At 36.8% G+C, this 20,832-nt stretch overlaps 1 protein-coding gene and 1 pseudogene across 2 annotated transcripts; both read left to right on the top strand.

The window, feature by feature from the left end:
- Nucleotides 1–9,488: 9,488 nt before the first annotated feature.
- Nucleotides 9,489–20,832, top strand: part of LOC106302460 — a 66,599-nt pseudogene continuing 55,255 nt past the window's right edge.
- On the top strand, nt 18,158–19,274 carry LOC106303822 (glycine-rich RNA-binding protein 10-like). Of its 2 annotated transcripts, XM_013740156.1 has the most exons (3): nt 18,158–18,564; nt 18,756–18,884; nt 18,918–19,274. In XM_013740156.1, exons 1-3 carry the CDS (start codon nt 18,451–18,453, stop codon nt 19,167–19,169), a joined length of 495 nt encoding a protein of 164 aa, XP_013595610.1. In that variant the 5' UTR covers nt 18,158–18,450; the 3' UTR covers nt 19,170–19,274. The 2 variants fall into 2 exon arrangements, with proteins under 2 accessions (XP_013595610.1, XP_013595609.1); XM_013740155.1 differs by having other exon boundaries at nt 18,164–18,564; nt 18,756–19,274.

Below are 20,832 nucleotides of genomic sequence, written 5' to 3'. Positions count from 1 at the left end.
GCTACAGTAACTCCCAATTTTCGGCAACAGTGTCGATCGATTTCCATGCTACAGTGTCGATCGATTTCCATGCTACAGTGTCGATCGATGCTACAGTGCGGTTGCTACAGTACCGTCGTTACTGTTCATTTTTTTTAAAACCAGTAATAAATAAAAACCTTAATCAGTAACAATCTAAAATAAACTGAAATAAATTACCTAATAGTGGGTTGCCTCCCACTCAGCGCTTATTTTTAGTTATTAGCTTGACTTTTGGATATCTGATTTAGTCTGGCTGAGGATGTGAACTAGCTCCAGAACAAGTCTCAGTGTCTCTCTTTCTCATCTTGTTGATGCAGTTGATAAAAGCTCTTGCAGAAACTTCTCCTTTCTCTCTCAGCTCTGGATCACATAGCACTCTTACCTTGGTAAAGGATTCAGAACCTTCTCTGCAGCGCACTCTATACTCAAGACTGCCCTCTTGACATTGCAAAGGAACTACTGATAGGGAATCTGCATCTGCATTCCTTTTCTTTTTCTTCTTTCTATTATTTTTCCTTCCCCCAGACTTAGACTTTTCAGTCTCGGGCTGTTCTGAAAGTCTGAGGGTATCGACCGATGCTGAAAGCTTCGTGTCGATCGATTCTGAAGTCTGACAGTCATTCGATTCTGAAGGCTTATTGTCGATCGATTCTGAGGATTGGAAGTCGACCGATGCTGCAACTTTAATGTCGATCGACGCTGATTCTGGTATTGCATGCTCGCGATTGAAATCAGCTGTAGGTCCTGGATCTTCAAACATCTCTATGCATGAAATAAGCTCCTCACTTTTCTTCTTTTCCATGGGATCATTGAAGACAGCTTCATCAACATTAGTCAAACACATCTTATTTCTCTTAAGATCACAAACTGCCCCTACTGTAGCCATGAAGGCTCTTCCAGAAAGAAGAGAAGATATCTGGCCAGATTTGCTCTTCACGACGTGAAAGTCCACAGGGATACTGCAGTCTCCTATCTCTACATTGACATTCTTGATCATGCCTGCCGAGTTTGCCTTGGAGTTATCCACGAAAGTGAAACTATCATGAGAAGGCTCCATCTTCAATCCTAATAAATCAGCAGTGTCTATAGCTATGATACTTACTGCAGATCCAGTATCACAGAGGGCGTTTGGCAAGGTGTGATCATGTATACAACATGGAATCAAGAACTTTCCAGGATCGTGTTCCTTCTTCAGAGTCCTCTTAGGCTTACGCCGGACCTTGTTGAATAACATCTCAATGTCCTTATCCATCTCATTGCTCTCTCTGAAGAAATTACCAAGTATGTACTTATAATATGCATCCTCGAAAGACATATCCGGAGGAACTCTCTTCACCCTCTTGTGAAATCCATCAAGTTCCACTTTGTTAACTTCTCTCCTGAGGTATTTGGGAATAAAGACTTTCCTAGATTTGAGTATTTTCTCACTTTGAACTCCTTCTTTTGTTTCCTGCTTTTCCATCGAAGGTTCGTATCCATCCCATTGGCGTTGATCAACTCAACGAGAGAAGTTTCAGCTAGTGTTGATTGCTCTTGCTCTGGTGCTTCTGCAGATTGCTGTCTTATCTTCTCTGTTGTCTCTAAGCAAACTAATGTCTGAGATGGATTTCTAGTGGCATTCAAGCGGTGAGCATCAAGATCTGGTAAACGCACTTGATATGGCGTGAATGGATGATCAGTACTCGGCTGCTCTTGTCTATCGATGCAACCATGTTGCTATCGATCGATTCTTTCTTGTTGTTGTCGATCGATGCGCTCATGTTGTTGTCGATCGACTTCCTTTAATTTAACTCGAGCTCGGGTGGGAGGATGTGGGTGTCGAGCGGTGAAGTCGGAGTGGCTCTGAATTCTAACAATCTTGTCCGATCCCAAAATTGGTGTCGATCGATGCTCGTCTGATGGTGTCGATCGACGCTCAAGTGACGATGTCGATCGATGCTCAGTCATTAGTGTCGGTCGACACCAATACGAGCTTCCTACAGACATAGAACTTTTGACTAGAAAAACATCTTCTTTCAGCTTCTTCTCAAGTACTTCTCCAAATCCATTATCTAAGATGTTATCAACCCTGTGTCTTTCAACTTCCACTGCATTCTCTTTAATCAGAGCTTCTTGCATCCTAACAGCTTCTGCAGTCTGAGAAGCTGTGGTGTATAGCATCTTAACACGGGTATCTAAGGTTTCTAATCTTCCATTCAGTTATTTGCAGAGAAAATCCAAATGCAGATTCACATCCTCAGTCATCTCCAGCTGATCTTTCAAGAGCTCCTCCAGCTGAAATTCCATCTCATCTAAATGGCGCTGATCCTTATCCTGGTATATAGCTTGCTCCACCAATGAGACTTCATGTATAGAACCAGTCTCAGCCTCAACGATCTTGCTGTCATCCTTCACAACTGATTTTATCCTATGCATATCCAAATTTTTGGCACTGTTACTAGACACCAAGTTCTCAATCAGTCTCTTAGCTTCTTCTTGGGTCCTTGTCTCAAAGTTTCCTTCGCTTGCAGTATCCAGCATCACACGATATTGAAGATCAATACCCTTGTAGAACTTCTTCAACAGCTGAACCTCCGTAAAACCATGATGTGGACAGTCCCTTTGGTATCTCATGAACCTCTCCAAAGATCTTTTGAAAGCTTTTGTAGGTCCTTGGGAGAATGTCCAAATTTTATCTCTTATCTCTTGAGCTCGTGCTTCACCAAAGAATTCACGCAGGAACACCTTTTGGATGCCAGTCCAAGATATAAGAGATCCTGGTGGTAGTTGCTTAAGCCAATGCGAAGCCTCTCCAACAAGTGAGTGTTTAAAGAGCTTGCAAAGCAGGTAGTCCTCAGGGACTCCATCCATACTGATAGCAGCAATAAGATCCTCAAATATATCCAGATGGTCCATAGGATGCTCGTGAGATAACCCATAGTAGGGTATATGTGCCACGAGTGTGTAATACTGTGGCTTCAGCTTGAAATTTGGTATATGAATCTCTGGAAGGCGAATGGCTGATCTGTTGGCGTAGTATTCATCAGGATTGTTGTAGTCAGCCAGTGTCCTTTGTCGAGCAGCCTCATCTATAGGTATAGCATATCATGTAGCATCAGTATCGTGCTCAAGGATTGCAGTCCCCTGAGCATCTAGTTTCTGACCGGCTGCATTACACAGATGATCGCCAGGGTCATGCGGGTCTACATTCTCATCCCTCTGCAGCACAAGTGTCCCGATCATGTCTTCTCGTGGACTGGTATCGATCGATATTCGAGTTGAACTGTCGATCGTCGCTCTATGGTAAATGTCGATCGATGTGGAAGTGTTGGTGTCAATCGATACTGGGCATTTCTCTGTGCGGATCGAGCGTTCCAAACGTGCTGGGTCTGAGAAGAAAAGCAATTCGTCCTTGCTACTTCTGGTACTGATAAGCATGTACCTGAAAAACAAGAAATTTTTTTCGTAAGTAACTTAAAACAAAAATTAAAACCTAAACTAAACCTATTAATCAAGTCTATTGGCGATCAAAGCTCCCCGACCACAACGCCAAATTTGATATCACTCAAATTACCCTAAGAACTGATTTTACTCTCTTAAATAAGAGGTTCAATTATAGTACTTAGGAATCGAATCCATAGAGAAAGGCAAACAGTTTATAATGCAGTAAATAAATGAAAGCAAGGTGAATAAAGTATTTGTTCGATGGGTTGATTGAGGTGGTAAACAGTTAGGAGAAATAGCTAGACCTAGGGATTTATCAATCAAGAGATTCAAAACTACAATTCAAGGATGATAATGGTTTATAGATTAATTCTAGAACTCGATTTTAATAAGTAAGCAATCCAGCTTTCGCATGCAATTGCTAATCAGATGTCTAAGTCCAGTCTCAGATGTCGCTTATTGACTTGGAGCGAGTGTCGATCGATGCTATGGCCTGAGCGTCGATCGATAGTTCCTTAGACAAGCATTAGCGACCTAATTGATTTAGTTCAACTAGATTCCTAGACCAACTCTCGTATGCGCCTAGGTATCTAATCCAGCAGATTTCGGGTGCCGTTAATTGATTGCACTTTCGTGCCTCTCAACTATCCTATGATTCTAGGTTCAAACAATTAGTCACACTGTCGTCCTATTCTAACGATTCCAGATCCTAGTATTACAAATCACCCTGGTGTAGAGATCTATAGATAATCTAGCAATCCTAATTGATTATCAGTTTGACATTAAGCTCATGAAATCCCTAAAACTAACAAGATGAATTACTCAGACATGAAAGCAATAACACAAATCATAGTCTGAATAATATAATAAATAAGAAATCAGTGATAAAACCAATGGAGTTCCAATTTATCTTCTCTCCAAACCTAAGAGAAAACAATAGAATAGGATAATAGAAAGCGTAGCCATCAACAGTGGCTTAGAAATAACATAAATAGGGTTTCTGGTCGTCCAAAGATATTCTGGTAATTTGTGGTTGCTTCTGGGCTTCAGTCGGTCATCAAATATGCTCGGCCTGCATTCTGGTATCCATATCGATTGATGTCAAGAGTTCTGCATCGATCGACATACGTTCCTCTTCTCGACAGCTTCCTCTCGCCAGGCAGACTGACCACTCCTCAGTAAAACAGGCATAACTTCTGCTACAAGATGCTGATTGACCTCAAGCCGGTGGCATTGGAAAGCTAACTCAAAGATATACCTTGTGTCAAAAGATGGGCTCAATTTAACGGTGGAAAGCTCTCCATCCATAGCTAGACATATGACGCGCCCGTGCAGTTCTGACCTCAAAAGACTCCAAAATCACCATATTTCTCCAGAACGTACCTGAACCTGTAAATACTCTAAATAGACTCTATATAGTAGTAAATATATATTAAAACACTTATAGACCATGGATAAAAGTGGGTAAAATCCATGGTCTATCACATGTCAAACAGAATATATTCAATGCGTGTTCATTAAGTTAATTTAGTTAAATCTTGTTTCTATATATTATCTTTTGAATTTATTCTATGTAGCAATTACGAAAATGGATGTTATAGAATATTCTTGGAATTTATTTGATTTGAATCCGAAAATCTATGAGTTTCTATTTATTACGTTTTATATTTATATTTATATACCAAATTTGATAAATATAAATATTTAATTATTTAAATATTATTAGCTGTTTATAAGGTCAATAACATTGAAAACCAATGATTTCGAAATATGCTAACCCTATACTATAATAGTATAATTAATATTATTGAAAGATAATATTTAATATATTTCGGCAACTTCATATAAAAAAATTTTAAATAAGACATAGATATTATAATAAACTCCAATTTATTTGGTATAGTTTTTTGGATAATGGGTTTTTGATGGTGTTAATAGGGTTTGAATATAGTTAGGGTATGAATAGAGTTTTAGGGTATAGAGTTAGAACACAAACGAATATGAATGAGTTAATAAACACCCACGAAACAAGCTTAAAAAACGATGGATAAATTGTTTAAATTATTTGGTTTTTTTGTTTAGTTGGACAGAAACATGCTACTTTCTAATTTGTTGGGTTTTTAATTTCCGAAAACCATTAAAAATAATTAAAAAAAGTAATAGAAATTTTTGTAATTAATTGGAAAAGTCAGGGGCATATTCCTAAGAAATATTTTGCTTTAATAGTATAGATTTAGAGTGGTTTTCATAAATGTGTACCACATCTTCCTTGATCTGACTTTTATGCATATTTAAATAAATAAATATATATATATATATATATATAATATAATGTTGCCTCTTTTGTTTTTGGCTAAATCTTTTCTCCGTTGAAAATCGTTTATTAAAAAAATATATTATGATATCTTTATAAAATTTAGATATTAAATTCAGGAATGTCTTTATAAAACTGTAAGAAGATGTAATTTATATTCAAGAATATATTTTACTAAATATATACATAAATCAAATTTACTAACTTATTTACAAATATGTCATTATTAAGATCTTCTTAAAGATACATTTAAAGAAATTATTTATAAATACACATTTATGAAAGATTTCTTAAAATTCTGAAGATATTATACATATTTATCAATATATTTCTAAAATTTAAGACGATGTTATACCTATTTATTAATATTGCTTCTCTAAATATGTATATAACTTAGATTCAAGAAAATATCATACACGTCTAGGAAGACCTTCTTAATTTTTTCTTAACAAATTTTTCTAATTTTTTTATAGAAAATGTAGGGAAATATTAAATATTTATTTAATATATGTGTAATAACTTGTATAATTACCATTTACCACTTTAATAAGAAATAATTGGGTCACTTTGTCCCTTTCTAATTAGTTTGAAAACAAAAACATGTTTTGAGACCATTTCACAAAAATTAGTAGTTTAATCAATATTTTCATTTATATATGTTTCTTTTTGAAATTATAAACCCTAGTTTTAGAAAATAGGTCGCATATTTGTTTGGGTAAAACATTTTTCATAAAGTGTAAATATATTCTAATTAATTTAAATAAGTACATAAACTTCTATAATATTGTCTAAACATGATTTGGTAAATAATTTTTCTGAAATCTTCTTACATATTGTTACCAGATTTATTTTCATAAAATGATATGATTTTTGAAAATATGACGTGATATTATGTTAATTGAGACATGAACTCATATAACATCACTGAATTAAATCATAAATAATATTAGTAAATTAATTTAATTATAATTATAAATCTAGAATTATTTTTACAACAGTTGAGAATAAAAAATATAATAATTTTATATAAATAGATGTTGTCAAAGTTAATTATATATTTTTTGAAAACACAATGTTAAGATAATATTAAACATATCAAAAAAATTGTTAATGATTATTTAGATGATTTTATTTTTCTTAAACTAATATAGTTTTATCTCAAAACAAAATGTCAATTAAATTTTTACTTTTTCAAAAAAAATATTCACAAAATTATCATATGTGAATGGTATGGAGATTATCTTTGGAGAAAGTGGAGCAATCGAACACAACCTTATTTTTTTTAAAAATATATATATTAAAACAGTTGTCACAACCTTGATTCATGTGTGATTTTTTTTTAAAATAAATCTAATAGACTTATTCTTAGAAAGTCATGTTACATTTAATCTCTAATATTATCATTTAAATTTTGGGTCTACCAAAAAATTTTATTGGGCTATCAATAATTGGATTTAAACAATAGATGATCCATTGAATTTATAGATAGTATAAATTAAATATATATAATTTAATGTTGTAATACTATACCTCCATTTGTTAAATATTTAAATATTTGTCCATGTTAACTTTTAAAATTATAAAGATTTTTTTTTAAATAACAAAAATCATATTATCTAACAATGATTAATCTTTACTACCTTAAACCAATGAAAACAAATTTTAAACTATATAGTTTATTTTAAAAATTAAACAAAAACTAAATGTTTAATTATTGCTCGATAATATAAATCTATAAAGCGAAAAGTTTAATTTTTTAAAAACTTTCTAAATTTGTGAAATGTTACAATATCTTTGAATATGACAATAAAACAATATTTTACTAATCTTTATATATATAGTTACGATTTTAATAATAAAATAATAATCTGAAAATATATATATAGAAGAAGATATAAATACAGGTGAAAGTTTGAAACAATCTATTCAATGAAAAAAATATACCGTAAACTTATTATGTTTTAAAAATTGATAAACACATATATATTATAATATATACCAATTTAGATTTGAAAATAAAGTATTTATATAAAAATAATTGAAAACAAAAATCTGTGCGGTTGCGCGAATCGAGATCTAGTTAATTTTTTAAAATAGATAATCAAATCGGAGTATAAAATTTTGAATTTTGAATTATATTAGTTTTAGTACAAGTTAATTTGGAATACTAGGACATGTTCTGACCACCACATCGTCAAATTGGGTTGGGTTTTTTTTTTTTTTTTTTTTTTTGGGTGGCCACATGTTATGCAATAAAATCAAAAATAAATAGAAATAAAGAGAAAAACATTATTAATGGAAGATATTTTTATAAAAAGTTTAAAGTATATTTTCATTCCCCATTCGAGAAAGTTCTCACATCACAATCAAATGATTCGACAAATGAACTTTCAAGAAGAATTAGTCAAATACTATGTGTTGGTCAACTAAAATTGTTTAGGATCTGAATTTACGGAGGTCAGTTGTTCAAATCAGTTTACTCTCGGCCTAAATCTATATTTTTGTTTATCAAGTTCTTACTTTTTTTACAACTTAAAAACTAGGCATAAGCATAAAATCTCTGAAATTTAAACCGAACCTGAATCGGAAAATTTGATTCGTATCTTGTTCAAAATGTAAAAAAAGATATTTAAATGTTTGTTATTAACCGAATCCGAATGGGTAATCCGAAAAACCCAAAAAACCCAAAATAATATCCGAAGAAACCGATTCGAATGTCCAAATTAGCATGCAATATAAATATTTGAAACGTAAATATGTATTTAAAATATTCAATTGCATAATTTATTGATATGATATCTATAGATAAGTATTTAAAATTTAAATAAGTATCTTAAATACCAAGTTCTATATAAATAAGTATATATTTTTTATGTTTTACTTTTAAATTTTAAATTTTACTTCGGGTTTTCCGAACAAATCCAATACAACCCGAATCCGAACAACTTATGGTTACTTTATGGGTTTTAAGATGTGATACAAATTAGAACCGAAACCGATGTGTTATATTCGAACCCAATACGTACTTACTAGTTTACTAGAATAGGATCTAGGGTGTAATAGCAATTAAACCAAATCCGAAAAATCCAATTCGAATCCCAACAGGTACCTAAACGCTCAGGCCTATTAAATACTTTTGTAAGTTGGTTGTCTAAATTCTGGTTTACTTTGGTTTATTCAATTAGGCTCAAATTGGATCAAAAAATGATTTTTTTTTATAATAGGTTTGCACTTATGGTGTTGAGTTTTAGTGATTAAAAGATTAGGCAAAAATCTCACTAAATGAGGACGACATTGTTTTAAAAAAAGTTTCATCTACTTAGCGCAAAAAAAATGATTTTTTTTTTATACATTTTTGTTACACATATAAAAAAAAAGTGCTACTGAAGAAAGAAGGAGAAGGGAGAGCGATGGTGCAGGAGCTTCAACTTTTCTTCTTTCTCGGATCTTGTACGCTTGGATTATGATCAGGGTACACCACACTTGAGGCTGCTTTATTGTTAATCAAGCTGCAAACATAGTAAAATGGTGTAAGCTGTTTAATCTGTACATGTGAATCAAGCTAGTGTAAAATTGAGAGTTTCTCTCTTTGCAGATAGTAGTAAATGGAACAATAATCCTTGCTTAAAACACCTTAATAAAAGACACGTCAGCAAGAGCTCCCTGGGCGATTTCAAAAGTGATTTAGGGTTTCTGGGACTCAATCGCGTTGGCTGCAAGGCACACTCTCATGGCGGCGGCGCCACCGGCGGAAGTACCTCCGATGGTGATAGACGGCAAGGCAAGTCAGTCTTCTCTTCCAGGGCAGAAATCATGGGTCCAAGCGGCTCAGAATAAACAAGTTTTGGTGAATCATGAAGTAAAAATTCAAGTGGTGGATGGTACATCTATGGTGGAAATTCCGGAGGACCTTCTCGTGGACTCTGTTCCTCTTTGGGATGATCTGTTGGAAGGACGGTTTCTGGAACCTGCACCTCATGTTGCTAACATCCATATCATTGTTAACAAGATCTGGCCTCTTGGAAACAATAATATAAAAGTTGATGTTTTTGCGGTGAACGAGACGACAGTTAAGTTCAGAATCAGAGATGAACAGACTCGGCGACGAGTTTTGAAGAGAGGGATGTGGAACATTGCTGGTATCCCTATGATACTCTCTAAGTGGGAGCCAATGGAGGTGGAGGAAGAAACTGAAACCAAAATTATGCCTATGTGGGTGACACTTAAGAATGTCCCTCATAGAATGTACTCTTGGAAGGGCCTTGGCTTTATTGCTAGCTCTGTGGGTAAACCTGTTCGGCTGCACCCTGAGACAGAACTATGTACTAACTACGAGGAGGCAAAGGTTTTTGTGAACGCAGATATGACTAAAGAACTGCCTAAGGTATATCGTTTCAAATCGAAACAAGGTATTGACGCAGCTGTGGAATTCTTCTATCCCTGGCTGTCAACGAAATGCTCTCTCTGTTCCAGATGGGGACACGCTGAGAATGACTGTTCAAAACGCAGGGAGAAGGAAGTAGCAGGGGATTCAAACCTCAAAGTTGGCGTTAAAGGAAAAGACATAGTGGAAAAGGATTTGTCTCCAAAGGAAAGCCCGGGAGAAAGTGAAACAGAGCGGAGCAAAGCTGACGTAGTAGAGATCATGGATACACCAGCAGATCTTGTTGATACACCAGCGAGGATAGGTGATGATGTCGAGCGTGTGGAAAATTCAGTGGACTGTACTGGCGAAGAACTTGTGGTTGCGAGCCAGTCTGATCTTACGGAAAGTCCAGATGATAACAGCTGGTCTCTAGTTTCTCCTAGGAAAACTGGCCGCCAGTGTGAAAAGGTTCAAGATCAAACAGTCATCTCGCCTTCGAGGTTTCATTTATTAGCTGATGATGTACCAGAAGATACATCTATTTTGGTTAAGAAACACGATGAAGGTCAGTATGATAAGGTCAACGAGACGGAGGAAGTGGAGGAAGGAGAAATAACATCAAAGGAAGAGGTTGTTCGGACACTAGTTGGGAAAGTTGGTAAGATTCAGAAGACTATCCCACCTCGACTGGCCAGAGCAGCTCAGAGATCAGACTCATACGCAATTGCCTCAGCTACTAGGGACTCCAAGCCTAGTGGTAATGGTAAGAAACGTAAAGCCAAAAAACCTTGATTATGTCGGGATTCTTTTGAAATGTCTGTGGCTTAAACAAATCTGTTAAACATTCCGTAATAAAGAAGTGGATAGAGGAAGGTCAGTTTGGTTTTGGTTGTTTGATCGAAACAAGAGTTAAAGAAGGAAAAGTGAAAGCAATGTCTTCAAGTATTTTTACTAATTGGTCTGTTTTAACCAACTATGAATACAATAGTCGAGGGAGAATTTGGGTGGTATGGAAGAGCAATGTAAGACTTACTATTTTCCTTAAAAGTAGTCAAGTTATTACTTGTTCAGTGAAGTTGGAAGAGCTGGATGATGAATTTTTCTGTTCATCTATTTATGCGTCCAACTTAGCAGAAGAAAGGAAAGAGCTATGGAAAGACTTGTGTGATCACCATGACTCTCCTATCATTGATACTAAATCTTGGATACTTTTGGGAGATTTTAATGAAACTTTGGATATGGCAGAGCATTCAAATTTTGAAAGCTCACCTAGTGTTTCGGCTGGCATGAGGAGATTTCAGAGCATGGTAAATCATTGCTCACTGACAGATATGCCATATCACGGTCCTTTATACACTTGGAATAACAAACGAGGAAACGATCTCATTTCAAAGAAACTGGATCGAGTTCTTACAAATGATGTTTGGAATCAGTCTCACCCACTGGCTTATAGTGTGTTTGAAGCTGGAGGTTGCTCAGACCATCTTCGTTGCCGTATTCACATGAAGATGACAGAAAGACAAGCTAAAACGCAAGCTGTTTAAGTTTGTAAATGCGGACACTGGACTTGAAGAATACAAGCCTTTGGTTGATGCGTACTGGAAAGCTACAAAGCCTCTCTTTCTGTCCACCTCGACACTTTTTCGGTTCTCCAAAAAGCTAAAAGGCCTCAAACCTCTTATAAGAAACTTGGCAAAAGCAAAGATGGGAAATCTGGTAAAGAAATCAAGGGAAGCTTATGAGGACTTATGCAGTAAACAGGAAGCAACTATGGCTAATCCAACGCAACAGAACATGGATCTTGAGTTGGCAGCGGCTAGTAGGTGGGACTTAGTTGCTCGCCTGGAAGAGAATTTTCTCAAGCAGAAATCAAAACTCCACTGGTTGAACATTGGAGATAAAAACGACAAGACTTTTCATCGTGCGGTGGCTACCAGAGAAGCTATAAACTGCATAAAAGAGATCTTGTGTCGAGATGGTACTTTAACTCGGGATGAAAATGAAATAAAGAAGGAAGCAGAGGGATTTTACATGGAATTTCTGCAGCATGAGCCAGAGGACTTTGAGGGTATGGAAGTGGGCCAGCTCCAAGGTCTTCTTTCGTTTCGATGCTCGGAATCAGATTCTGAGCAGCTCTTATGGCCAGTCTCACCAAAGGTAATTAAGGATGTCATGTTTGCAATGCCAAACAATAAATCTCCGGGGCCTGACGGTTTTAACTCTGAATTCTATAAGTCTGTTTGGGAGATCATCGAGGTAGAATTCACTACTGCAGTGCAAGCTTTTTTCGTTAAAGGATTCCTCCCAAAAGGTATTAATTCAACGATTTTAGCTTTGATCCCGAAGAAAGAACAAGCCACTGAGATGAAGGACTACAGGCCGATATCGTGTTGCAATGTGCTTTATAAAGTGATTTCTAAACTCATCGCCAATAGATTGAAACTGATCCTCCCCAAGTTCGTCGCTACAAACCAATCTGCTTTCGTTAGTGAGAGGCTCTTGATCGAAAATATCATGCTTGCCACAGAGATTGTTAAAGATTACCATAAGGATAATATTTCATCAAGGTGTGCCATCAAGATAGATATCTCGAAGGCTTTTGACTCTGTACAATGGAGTTTTCTGCTTAACGCCCTCACAGCTATGAATTTCCCACAACAATTCATCCATTGGATCTCACTCTGCATTTCTACTGCATCCTTTTCTGTTCAAGTAAACGGAGAATTAACGGGTTATTTCCAGAGTAAGAGAGGTCTTCGTCAAGGTTGTTCACTATCACCATACCTATTTGTCATAGTGATGGATGTTTTATCTAAACTTCTGGACAAACCAGCAAGTGTTCAACGCTTTGGGTACCATCCTCGCTGCAAGAATTTGGGACTAACTCACTTGAGTTTTTCTGATGATCTGATGGTTCTATCTGATGGGAAAGCGCGGTCAGTCAAAGGCATTGTTGCTGTGTTTGATCACTTTGCCAAGGCTTTTGGGCTCAGAATCAGTATGGAAAAGACAACAATATTTCTAGCAGGCGTCACTGAAGAGGTTCAGCTAGAGATTACAAACAGGTTCCGGTTTGGTTCATGTCAACTCCTAGTACGTTATCTCGGCTTACCTCTTGTTACAAAATGCATGGGTGTAAATGATTATCAGCCGCTACTGGAGACAATTCGGAAGCGAATAGGAACATGGACTAACAGATATCTCTCATTCGCAGGGAGACTAGAACTTATAGGCTCGGTTCTCTGGAGTTTATCAAGCTTTTGGTTATCTGCGTATCGCCTCCCGAAATCTTGTACACGTGAGATTGATAAAATATGTTCATCCTTTCTCTGGTCAGGATGTGACTTGAATCCACGAAAAGGGAAACTGGCTTGGGAGGAGGTTTGTAAACCCAAGGATGAAGGAGGTCTTGGTCTCAGATCACTCTTAGAAATCAACGACGTTACTTGTCTTAAACTCTTCTGGCGGTTGATATCTAATAACACTTCTCTGTGGGTGAAATGAATACAAACTAATGTACTCAAGAATGAGTCCATATGGTCAATTAAAGAGGATGATAAAAAGGGGTCTTGGATGTGGCGGAAAATATTGAAGATCAGGATCATAGCAAGACAGTTCTGCAAAGTCGATGTGAAGAATGGTGCGACTACATCTTTTTGGTATGATCATTGGTCACCGATGGGATGCCTAATGGACTTAATAGGGCCGAGAGGACAAATTGATATGGGTATTGGCCGGTATGACACAGTTCTCACTGCACTAACAAAGAGAAGAATAAGAAATCATCGATCCAAAGTGCTTCTCTCTATAGAGCAGAGCCTTAGAAACCTAGTTCCATCTGATGATCCAGATGAGGTATTATGGAAGGGAAAGAATGATGTGTATAAGCCAAAATTCATTACAAGAGACACTTGGAACCACATTCGCTCAACGACGAGTAAGGTTTCATGGCACAAAGCACTCTGGTTCAACCAAGCAACACCTAAATTTCGGCTCTGTACTTGGCTTGCATTACGAAACCGTTTAACAACTGGTGATCGTATGTCGGCCTGGAACGTTGGTATTGATGGTAGCTGTGTCCTCTGCAATCAGCACTTGGAAACCAGAGACCATCTTTTTTTCTCATGCTCTTACACTTCAATGGTGTGGAGGAAACTGGTTCAGAATCTGTATAGAGCCCACTTCTCTACAGACTGGTCTACCATAGTGGAGTTTCTGTTACAGTCGGGGGATGACCGAGAGACACTCTTTCTTGCTCGTTACGCTTTCCAAGCTGCAATTCACATGCTATGGAGGGAGAGGAACGCTCGTAAGCATGGTGAGGCTCCGTCCTCGCAGGGAACCATCATCAAGTTCATTGACAAGGCGGGCCGAAACAGACTGATGTCATTACGAAGGGACCACGACGCTAGAGCTTTGCGAGGTGCATATCAAACATGGATTGGAGCTGTCCAAGCTTAAACTATATTTGATCAAATTCCTAGTTTTTATTTCTAAAAAAGTTAAAGAACAAGTAGCATGAGCTGTAAAAAGTATATTATCTTTTGAATCAAATTTAACATTTATTCCAAAAAAAAAAGATAGTAGTAAATGAAATCCGGGTCAACAATCGTATGTGTTTTCTCTTATTCATCTAGTATCTAGCTAAACAATGAATTGGAACCATAATCATTCTTGATCTGAATCGCGAGTTAGATCGAAGAACAAACATAGATTCTAACTAAGAATTCTAACAAGTGGTATCAAAGCACAAGGCTTTGGGTTACACATCCTGGTTTTTAGTACTTATTAATATGTTTCTAGTGGTTTTCTCTATATTTTTGTAGTCTTCTATCTATGTCTTCAGGTATTATAGGTGTATGGATGCTTTGGGAGACTATGGTGAAACTTTACAGAGATTTCAAGGGATTTTGTGATGATTGGAAGCAAAAAAAGTGCAAAACATTATATGATCAATCGACTGGGTTTCAGAGCACATGTGGATAAATCGATCTAATGCAGAACAATGAAGTGGACGACTCAAATGATCTGATCGATCGATGCACGATCAATGGATTTGTAAAAGATATGATGGCTAAAAAGAAAGATATAAGGGCTAAAAAGAAAGATATAATGCAGAACAATGAAGTGGACGACTCAAATGATCTGAACGATCGATGCACGATCAATGGATTTGTAAAAGTTCGGTTTGTGTTCGGTTCGGTTTGTTTTTTTGGATCAGTTTAATTAGGTTTTTCTTAGTTTAATTTTTTAAGAGAAATTATGTTTTAAAAAATTAATTATGTATAAATAAACTATGTGAACTACATTCAATATAAAACTGAAACAAAATCCTTTAAGAAAGTCACAAAAGTATATAAGAATTAAAACAAATGAAAGTTAACTAAAATTAAAAAAAAACCAACATTATTTGCTTTACGTTTTAGGTTTTAGGTTTAGATTTAACATCCACGTTTACATATATGAGAATCTAAAAATACATACTTTTTTAAAAAATCAAATATTTTGATGATTACATATTAGGTTAGAAGATATATGTTAATGAATGAAAAATGGAAAATATGTGATCTAGTATTAGAATTTTAGTATATTAGTATTACTAATATTTTTAATTTAAATAATTACAAAAACACATCGGTATCTCGGGTCGGTTCGGTTTTAAACTGAACCATTCGGGTTGGGAAAATTTTCAACCGAATGGTTTGAAATAGACTTTGGTTCGGTTTGAATCGGTTTCGGTTCGGTTCGGATTTTTTTGCCCACCCTTATTTTAAATACTTATTTTGGTCCAAATGTTTAAACCCAAAAGACCCAAACCAGAATACTTGAATGTCCTTGTCTACAAAAATAATTTCTTTTTATCACTGGCTTCTGGATTGTAGATCAGGTTAAATAAAGTGGGTGAGCACTAGGAAGTTGCTAACCTTTTGGTCATTCGTTTTCAAATTCATACATAATCTTTTCTGACATAAAATAGAGTGAGAGGGAATGACGTATTCCATAAAACAATTTGGCAAATCTTGATCCGTATTCCACCTCAGATGGTAGAAGAAGCAACTCAGCTTTGTCTTTTTCTTTGAGCTAGGAATCTAGGAAAATGCTCAAAGCTATAAAACATGTCTTCTTAGAGAAGCTTTTGCCATTCTTCGGTTAGAGCTCTTACAAATATTAGAAAAAGAATTTCATATCTAAGTTTTCCTCTGAAGTCACCCTTATATAAAAACAATTTTTTTAAGTAAGGTAAGCACTCAATTTCTACAAGATGTCGGATTGCCAAATACGTCAGATCCAACAGCAATGCAATTACTTTATTCAATCTTCAATAACCAGACCAATGAGTTAATATGCTTTTTTTAAAGGAATAGCTGGCTGCTTCCAACCCCGCCTTATAAGTTCTTGGATAATTGTTTCAGGATAATGCCTGCTGCATCTTCTATCTGTCGAAATAGACAAATCCAATGCGTACGAAAAGTAAGCAAATTCTAACACTGAACCATTGAATGAGGCAACACATTTATTTTGATTATGATGACGTGGAAGAAGTCATGCGGTGCGAATCGTCACCCACACAACAACAATATTGATGAGATACCACATGAGGAAGAAGATGACGTGGCCATCTCCACAAGGACCAAATCAATTGTTTCCATACGTTATGTTATTTCTGTTTTGCTTTTCACTTAGTGGGATTATATTCCCATAAATATAGGATGTTTTTCTTTGCACACCTCTCACGTAAGTAGTTAGTTATTTAACTTAGTGATTAGGTTCACTCCTAACAATTGGTATCAGAACACTTCTATCCTGCGGCTTCGCTTCACCGATTTGATCCGAACCACTTAATTGTGGTATCAAGTCAAAACACATTCCACCAAAAAAAAAAAAAAATCTTGTTGTGATCTATGTTATGGGAATCAATGGAAAGTGCATTGAAGATTTAAAGACCAACCTCCTCAGCAAAGTGCATGATGAGATCCAAAAGATGAAGATTGATATGATGAAGCAATTCATCAATCTTGGAGAAACCATAAACCATCTAGCGGAGATAGTAATAGAGATGAAAGCTGGTGATGGAAGAGTCAATGGTGGTACTGCATCTCAACCAGCTACACAGATCATGAAGGTTGCAGTGGATCTGCAGGTTCCAGAAGAATCCGTGGAGCTGTACGACCGGATCTATGGAGCTCTTATCTTTGATGTCTATGATGACGAAGAGCCAAGCTGTGATGTCCACGGTGATGCGGCTCCGATCTTTGACATGTATGGTGTTGAAGACTTGGCGTTTCTAGGCTTTAAGTATTTTGAAAAAGATATTAAGGCCATGGATTCAAAGATCGCTGAAGACATTTGTTGGTTCAGTTGTGTTATGGACAACTCAAGCTTTGCTCCTTTACCAAGGAACAATGAGTTATTCAAAGAATTCATTGATGTGTTCCATATTAAAGCTGGAATCACACGGCTTTGGATCCGAAGTGTTGCACACAAAACATATGGGCTTTCCATTTCTGCTCTGACGCATTCAATCCACAGCCATGAACTACTGACCGCAACACCAAAGAAGCTCAACGAAAAAAATCCAGTCCCTGGTAAACCACCACCATTACGTGATAAAAAAAAATTGAAGGTTCACACGAGCTTTCCATGTTTGTGTCCAACCTTGAGGACAAGGTTGTTTGGAGAATTGAAATATTGATGAGATACCACATGGGGAAGAAGATGACGTGGCCATCTCCACAAGGACCAAATCAATTGTTTCCATACGTTCTGTTGTTTCTGTTTTGCTTTTCACTTAGTGGGATTATATTCCCATAATTATAGGATATTTTTCTTTGCACACCTCTCACGTAAGTAGTTAGTTATTTATCTTAGTTTGTATTTAAGCATGAGTTGAGAGTTAAATGAAAAAAGAAAGAAAATTGTAGTAACTTGTTTGGTTTATTTAGTTTGTTCTTTCACAAACTTTCTTAGTTTTGAAAAAAAATCTTAATTGGCGTCAAAGCAACTTATCTTCTAAAGTATCAGATGGGTCACTAGGTTCACTCCTAACAAATATCTCCGCATCGAAAGTGACAAAAACACTTATGTTTGGATTCAGATCTACATATATGTCGAGAAATCTTTGTACATGTAATCAAACACACATGTTATGATGTACCGAGTCAGTGTCATGGTATCGTCGTCATTGACGCCTATATCTATTTAGAAACGACGTCTCTACACTCTAGGCTTCGGACACGTCATCTCCCTCGTAATTACCGAACCACCAAAATCTTCTCAAGAGTTTTGTTTCTTTGTCTACCTTTTCAGTTTTTAAGAGAATTTGAAGATGGATTCCGCAGAGAGCGAGTACAGGTGTTTCGTCGGAGGCTTAGCTTGGGCCACCGACGAGCAATCTCTCGGAAGAACTTTCAGTGAATTCGGAGAAGTTCTCGATTCCAAGGTCCGTTCAAGACGACCCGGATCGGAATAATCTGACCCGGCTCTGTTTCTTTTTTCGTTTTAATTTTTTTTTTCACTCTGTTTTTAGTTTTGTTAACTCGTTACATCAGTCCGTACGTTTCGTCATCTTCTTATTAGATTCTTGTGTATACGTTTAATTTAAAGATTTAATGTTTTTTTTTGTTGGATCAGATCATCATTGATCGTGAGACAGGGAGGTCCAAAGGGTTCGGATTCGTGACTTTTAAAGATGAGGAATCGATGAGAGCTGCGATTGAGAGGATGAACGGTCAAGAACTTGATGGTCGGAACATCACTGTCAACGAGGCTCAAGCTCAAAGTAGTCGTGGTGGTAACGGCGGTGGATATAATCGAGGAGGAGGTGGTTACGGAGGCGGCGGTTATGGAGGCGGGGGTGGTTATGGAAGTGGTGGGGGTGGATACGGAGGCAGGCGTGATCAAGGTGGATATGGAGGTGGTGGTGGAGGATACGGAGGTGGTGGTTATGGAGGTGGGCGTCGTGAGGGTGGTTATGGTGGTGGTGGTGGTGGTGGCGGAGACGGAGGTTACGGTGGCCGATCCGACAGTGGAAACTGGAGAGAATGAGCCTTGTGTCTCTGTTTGCTTTTGGCTCTGGTTTTGATCTTTTGTTTATTTGGTTTGCATATGTAAAAAAATAAAATAAAACGTTTGCTGCTTTGTTAGATTGAATCAACTTTGGTACAACACAATAATACAATTAAGTATTCTATACAACACAACATAACCGGAGACAAACGTTACACATAATCTTCATACTGCGTCTGGAAACGCTTGGACTAACTAATTAATGTTTGGATCATTCAAGAGCCAAGAAGAGAGCAACGTTCAAACCTATCAACGTTGATTACAACTCACAAGTCTTCCGTCTCCACAGTGAAAACTCCTGAAAAATTTTCAGTTTCTACTCGTCAAAATGAAGCACATCCACATGTTCATCTACACCGCATTCTCGTATCTCCCATGTGTCTCCGTCAACTTTGAACACAAAGAGAAGCTCGCTCGAACTCACTTTTCCTCGAACTTCGAATGTAAACAAATGCTCGGTCGAAACGAGTAAATTTTTAATTTCATTGTAAGGAGCAGCGAGACCAGTCTGCTTATCAATGATGTTACAAGTTACATCTGCCCATTCCTCGGCACCAGAAGCATCAAGACTCTTTTTAGCCAGCAAGATGCAAGCCATAAACCTCATGGGTGTAGGAAGAGGCCTCTCATCCAACTTCACTGTCACTGAATCTCCAGTAGCTCGGTAAGTGAAGTAGGCAGGCACTGATCCATTGGGTAAGAAGCGCATGTCTACAAGCTGATGCACTGATGATGGCGTCTGTCGCATAATTATTCAGGTCAGAGCAATTAGTATATAGTTAATATGTGTCTCTAAATGATAAAAGGAGCATTCTACTCATGGACTCACAAGCTCTTGCATAGAATAATGATAGAAACTCCGGAAGCTGTGGGAGTAACGAAAGCTGTCTCCACTCGTTGAATATGACTAGACGACGACAAGAGCTGTTCTTTACCCATGCTGAAACCTCTTGTATTTCTGTATTTTTCAAGTACAGCATTGTGATGAGATCAAGGGCATGCAGAGATTTCTGAAGGTTTACACAGTAGGACATATGCAAATCATCAAGACGAGGCCATGATCTTATTAGAGAGGCACTTCTTCTATTGCTGTTCCACTGAGCTTGAGGACTTGAATGTTTGTGGAAATATCAGGAAAACATTTCAGCAAAGAGCAATCAGCGAGATCAAGTTCACTGAGAGATTCCATGTTGATGTTTGTTGGAAGAAACTTTAACTTGGACCTTGCAAACTCAACTTTGGCAATTTACGAAGGGGAGCTCCACCGAGCTGGAGCAATGACTGAGATCCAGTTTCTGGAGATTAGTGGCATTTTTGATGGAACAGGGAAGCCCTCTTAGACTTGAGTAGGCCTGGGCGTTCGGATACCCGTTAGAATTCGGATCGGGTTTTTGGAGTTTTCGGATTTTCGGGCTTACGCTTCTAGGTCCCATACTAAAATTTTATTAGTACGGGTCGGGTTCGGATAATAACACTTCGGGTTCGATTCAAAATTGTATTGCATCATAAAAACCATAAAATAATCATATATCGTACGAATTTGGGTTATATCGGTTCGGTTCGGTTCGGATATAACCAAAGTAAAAAACAAAATTTTTGAAGTAAAATATAAAGAAAAACATCTAAATTAAATAAAAATTAA

This window comes from Brassica oleracea, chromosome C7 (genome assembly GCF_000695525.1).
Source record: "Brassica oleracea var. oleracea cultivar TO1000 chromosome C7, BOL, whole genome shotgun sequence".
NCBI classification, from domain to species: Eukaryota; Viridiplantae; Streptophyta; class Magnoliopsida; order Brassicales; family Brassicaceae; genus Brassica; species Brassica oleracea.
The sequence above is the reverse complement of the archived record's forward strand: the minus strand, read 5'-3'. Positions and strand labels throughout refer to the sequence as shown.

Excerpts from the sequence above, each read along its gene's own strand:
- LOC106303822 (XM_013740155.1), top strand. The coding sequence starts at position 18,451 with ATGGATTCCGCAGAGAGCGAGTACAGGTGTTTCGTCGGAGGCTTAGCT. Across the intron at positions 18,565-18,755 it reads GAGAAGTTCTCGATTCCAAG|ATCATCATTGATCGTGAGAC; the intron begins GTCCGTTCAAGA and ends TTGTTGGATCAG.